The 5872-nt window shown below is 34.0% G+C and overlaps 1 protein-coding gene across 2 annotated transcripts; it reads left to right on the forward strand.

Moving 5' to 3' along the window:
• Positions 1-2819: 2819 nt before the first annotated feature.
• On the forward strand, positions 2820-5465 carry LOC100251019 (GATA transcription factor 1). Of its 2 annotated transcripts, none has more exons than XM_010651913.2 (2): positions 2820-4339; positions 4622-5465. In XM_010651913.2, the coding sequence occupies exons 1-2, from the start codon at positions 4172-4174 to the stop codon at positions 5228-5230; spliced, it is 777 nt and encodes a 258-aa protein (XP_010650215.1). In that variant the 5' UTR covers positions 2820-4171; the 3' UTR covers positions 5231-5465. The 2 variants fall into 2 exon arrangements, with proteins under 2 accessions (XP_010650215.1, XP_002285624.1); XM_002285588.4 differs by having other exon boundaries at positions 2820-3842.
• The last annotated feature ends 407 nt before the right edge of the window (positions 5466-5872 follow it).

The following is a 5872-nucleotide window of genomic DNA, read 5'->3' on the forward strand; positions in this document are numbered from 1 at the left end:
AGTAAAAGTTATATTTGAAGCACAACTATATATTATAATATAATTTATTTATTTTTTAAAAAGAAAGAAGAAACATATTTGGAAAACCTAGATGAAGATTTCAAAAATACATTCAAGGGGATTTTTGTCAATCTTTTCATTTACTCCACCTAATAAATACATGTAAGAATAAATAATAGGAAAAGGGTGGATTATGATATGATAAAAGTTGGCAAATATGGTAATAGATGCATAGAGAGGGAACATGTGGAGGTGTGATAGAGGGTGTCACATGTGGAGATGATACGAGGGATGAATGTAGAAGAAGATTAGGAACATGTCTTTTGTTTTGTTCATGTATTCATGGCATCCTTGGCAAGATACACTCACCAGACAGCCTTGGAGGGCCCCCTCCCTACAATTATTTCACGTGATCTGTCATTTGATAGCACGCCACACCTCCCATCCTTTATTATTAATTTATTTTTTTATTTTATTAAATATGAAAGCATTTTTTTATATAAATTAAAATAAAGTTTTTATAAAAAGAAATATTTTTTATTTTTATATTAAATTATTTTTAAATCATATATATATATATATATTTTTTAATAAATACAAAAACTCTTAATTGATGTTTATTTTTTGATTGAATAAAAAAAATAAAATAATTTATTTTTTCTATTCAACTCAAAGTAGCGTATTGATATTAATCAAACTAATTAAATCAATCTATTAATATCAACATCAAATTCACTTTAGTTATTTTAATTAATATTAACGAATTACTTTAAATAGAAAAAGTTAAATATTTAGTTAAAAAATAAATACCATATTTAAAAATTAATCTAAAAATGATTTTAATGTGCTATAACGAAACAAAATGATTTTAATATTTTTTTTTTCTTTTTACATTTTCTCTTCACAATGGAATGTAAATAATTACTAGTCTTTGAACTTTGTAATCATCATGATGTTACAAATTTTGCATTTGAACTTATGTGGATGGATGACATAGGAAACCATCTATTAATTTATTTTTTTTATAAAAAATAAAAATAAAAATATTGAAAATGATAACATCATTTTCCAAAGTTTGGACATTTGATTAGAGAGAAGGTTCAAATTTATCCTAAATTTGAAGCTTCCAACCTAACAATGTAAGAACATGGCATAAAAAAATATATGCTTGTTTTAATCATGGTTTGTTAGGTTGCTTTGTGAAAAAGGAATGGAAAATGCTTGGATAAGGATTAATGTTGACTTGATAGTGACATTTTCCTACAATCATTATTGTGAAGTAATTTCCACCGGTGTAACACCCCCCCCCCCCCCCCCCCCCCCCCCTCTCTGTTAATATTCAAAAAAAAAAAAATTATTAAAAGAGTAGTTCTCAAAACTAAAAACATCTCTCTCTCTCATAAAACTATATTTTAGTAATAATTTTAAAAAGTATTTCTACTATTTTTAATATTAAAAAAAAATTATTAAAAAAGTAGTTCTCAAAACTAAAAACACTTCGTACTAGAAAGCTAATAAAAATATAAAATAAATTAGAATCCTCTTAACATTGATTTTTGAGAACACTCCTAATATTCTAACCACTTAAATTTTTTTATTAAAAGAGTAGTTTTCAAATACTAAAAATGTTTTGTAAAATTACTGTAAAAGAAGCTCTTAAAATAGTTTTAAAATGATTTTGACAAACAATGCTTTTGATTTATTATTCCTTTTAAAAAGTTTTTTCTAGTATAAATATTTTTGACAATTTATTATGAGAAAAACTTCAAGAAATTAAGAACTATTTGAGTGATTCTAAACATTTTTTAAATTTTGTAAGCAAAATGCTTACAATATCAACAAACACTTTGCAAAATATAAAAGAAAAACTTAGAGCGTGTTTGATAATTATTTTTTAAAATAATTTTTTGTTCTTCAAAACAAAAAATATAAAAATCATGTTTAGCAACTAAAATCTGTTTTATATTTTTATTTGTTTTTAAGAATTATTTTAAGAAATAATTGTACAAATATGTAAAATAATTAAAAATAAAATACTAAATATAAAAATTATTTAAGAATATATTTAAAAATATTAAAAATATATTAAGGACATTTTAAGTTTTCAAATAATTTTTTCCTCTAAAAAACAGTTTTCAAAAACGGTCACAAAAAGTTATTTTTTAGAATTGTTTTAACCAAACAAATTCTTTTAATGGGGATAAGGATATAGTAAAATAGATAAGTCCATAGAATTGATGTAATCCAATTAAAATTGATCAAAATTTTCAAGTAGGTTATTTGAAAATTTGAAAAATCAATTTTATTGATCCAATTTTCAGTTTCCTAGTTTCTTAATTGATAAAATTTAAATCAAGCCAATTTCGCTCATCTTTTATATAATTCCTTGATATTTGATGATTTTTTTATATTTATAATTAAATATATCTTATAGATTTTATTAAAGTATTTCATTGTAATTAGAGTACGATTAAATTAATTTTTAAATTCATTCATAATATTTTAGATTAAGATATTAAATGTTTAGTAAACCAATGTAATAACTTAAAATAAATTATTAAGTAAATAAAATATATTTAATAAAATAACTTATTCAAACTTAAAATCAAAAATAATTTTAAATAATAAATAAAGATAATTAATTTATTTTTAAGTTCATATCTTTATTTATTTTTATTTTATTTTATTACTTTTATGATATTTTTTAATATTTCATTATTTTCATTTATTTAATCTCTTTTATCTTAATTATAATTTATAAAAATAAATATATCAATTTAATAATAAATAAATCAACCACCTCGATTTCACTATTTTTTCTTTAAAAAATCGTTTCCACGGTACATTTTAACATTTTTTTAAAGAAGAATAATAGTGGAAAAACAAATATTAGTAAATAATGAGATATCACGTGCATGTCACGGAGTTGATTGGGGAGTGGGGGCAGTTGCGGCGTGGCATCCATTTATCCACCTACTTGCAAGAAACGTGGTGGGGCCCATTGCACATGGAAAGGACGCGTGGTGTGGGCCCCCCTCCTCCTACCGAGTGAAATTACAAACAGCTTAAAAGGCCTAACTCCACAATATCATCGCCGCCACGTGCGGTGTCGGGGGTCAAACTTTTCAAATTCAAAATCACCGTCCAACGTGTCAGTATCCCATTTGTCCAATGACGTGTGAGTTGCTCCTCATTGGCCCATGGCTTTGTTAAGGTCGTTGAGTTAGGGCAGGCCATTGCGTACATTGGCCGCCCTCCTTTACCTCCCATGGAAATTGCCAACCACTCTTCCCGTTATACCCTCGCATTTTCTAGTTATTCTGACCGTCCGATTTCACTAATACGCTTTCTGTACGACGCTTGAGTAGAATAATACACGCGGGTTCACAGAAGAAGGGTGGGATGCTACTCCAGAGTATAATAAAATGATGGAAAAATAAAATAAAACAAAAGCAAAAAATGGACATCCCTTCGTTGCCACCCAAAAACCCTCGGTATAGTGATAATATAGGCAAAAGAAAGAGAGAGGAAAGGCTCTCTCTCCCTCTCCTCCTTTCTCTTCTCTCTCTCTCTCTAGAAAATATTTAACAAAAAAAGAAAAATATTTTTTTAAAGGCCTTCTCTCTCTATCTCTCTATCAAACCCCTAGCCCTTTTGTTTGTGGGTATTCATCGCAAACTTTGGTATCTCTAGAAATGGAGTCTTTGGACCCAGCAGCTTGTTTCGTGGACGACCTTCTGGACTTCTCGTCGGACATAGGCGAGGACGACGACGATGACCACAAAAGGAGAACCCGTTCTTCTTCTTCCCTCTTAGTTGGTGGTCATAGCCGTTCACTCCCTGTAAGTTTCCCTCTCCTTTGCTAGGGGACCGAGTTTGCTGTTGAGCCGGACGAGTCCGGCCTGGGTTTCCTCATTTCGGGGCTGGGTTGGCGTATTTTTTAGGGTTTGGTCCGAGTTGGCTCAGCCGAGTCACGAGTGAGCCTCCCCTGTGTGACGGTGACACGGCCGAGTCGGAACCAAACGCATTAAATGGTGGTGCGATTTTTTTCTAAACGCGCAGGCGCAGGCCGTGTTTGTGAAGGGGGGCACCACGCCTCCACCTTTGTGTGGGCGTACTTACGATATTGTCCCTGGGAAACCCTAAGGACACCGAATGACCACTAAGCCACATGCGTTTCCTTTTTTTGTTTTTGGAAATATTAAATGTGGAGATGGCCACCATCTTTATCGCTCTGAGCTGTCAGTCACAAAATCAGAGCTGTACAAATAAATGTGCAAGGAGATTCTTTCTCTTTCAAACCTTTCTTAGGGCCACCATTTCAATATTTTTGCTTTTGGTAAGTTGTCTACCATATGGAAAGACTCTATTATCCATCATTTTTTGAAAACCTTTTATTTCTTCCCATGTGGGGCAGCCCTAATTTGTCCTTTTACCCGAGTCCAAAATAAGTAACATGGGTTGGCCCAATTATTTTAAAGTCATGGGCCCCATCCCAAACCGGTAACCTCCTTGTCAACTGGGCGACCAACCCGAGTGATTGAGTTGGATACCCGGGTTGTAAGCGAGTCAGACTAATTGTACGGACTCATCGCTGATGTGTATGAATTTACCCCTGCAGGATCCTCCTGTCGAGGAAGAGCTGGAATGGTTGAACAAAGACGTCTTCCCGGGCGTGGAGACATTCCTGGACTATCTTCCAACGAGCGTGGAAAACATTCCCAAGCAGCAGAGCCCAATTTCGGTGCTCGAGAACAGCAGCCACAGCAGTAGCAGCAATAACAGCAACAGCAGCACCACTACTATCATGAGCTGCTGCGAGAATTTCCGAGTGCCCAGCCGGGCAAGGAGCAAGCGCCGCCGCAGGCGCCACAAGGACTTCTCGGACATCCCGGGCCAGCCGTGGTGGTGGTGGAGTAGCCAGGGTAACACCAACGCCAACCACAGCAGCCCTACCAATAGCAAACAAACAATTACAAGCTCTACAATTGGGAGGAAGTGCCAGCATTGCCAAGCGGAGAAAACCCCCCAATGGCGGGCAGGCCCCCTCGGCCCCAAAACTCTCTGCAATGCTTGCGGGGTGCGGTACAAGTCTGGCCGCCTCGTGGCTGAGTATCGGCCGGCGAGCAGCCCGACTTTCTCAAGCAAGGTGCATTCTAATTCGCACAGGAAGATTATGGAAATGAGGAAGCTGAAGCAGAGGGATGTGGTGGTGAGGCCTTGTGGATAATTTGGTGGTTAGGGGAGTGATGGGTAGGTTTCAGATTTTTTTTTTTTTTTTTTTGGTTTTTGTTTTTGTTTTCCCCTTTTAGCTTAGTTAGAGATTAGGGTTTGTTGTAATGGGATAGTGCAAAATCTCTGTTTGGATTCCGAAAAATCCAAAGGAGGAATTTTGACATTAGTGTGTTTGGTTATGTTTTAGAATTAGAACCAAAAAAAAGAAGAAAGTGTTTCGGTTTTGTTCATTTTATACTCGCCCCGATTGCTTGGATTGGAGGGATTTCAGAAACTGAGGGTTTTATTGATTTTTGAATTGAAAGAAAATTCTTTTGATCATGTTTGATAACGCAAGCAGCAGGCGAGCTTGAGCTTGAGGCCTAGGCCTAGGTTGGATTGACTTTCCATTCCATTCATGTGCTATAATTATTCAGTTCAGTATAGGTTTCTGAGTGTAGAATGTAGATGCCTTGAACATATAGGGCCACAGCATTATGAGTTTTGTTGTTTTGCTGGGTGCTGCAAGCCTGCAATCCACACCACTTTGTTTCTTTAGGTTTTTTTTTTTTTTAATTTTATTTTTTTATTGGGTAGTGGGATGCAGGTCACGAATGCATTCAGGATTTTGTGGATTGTGGGATGAGATTGATGTTTG

The sequence above is a fragment of the Vitis vinifera genome, chromosome 5 (genome assembly GCF_030704535.1).
Source record: "Vitis vinifera cultivar Pinot Noir 40024 chromosome 5, ASM3070453v1".
Classification (NCBI taxonomy): Eukaryota; Viridiplantae; Streptophyta; class Magnoliopsida; order Vitales; family Vitaceae; genus Vitis; species Vitis vinifera.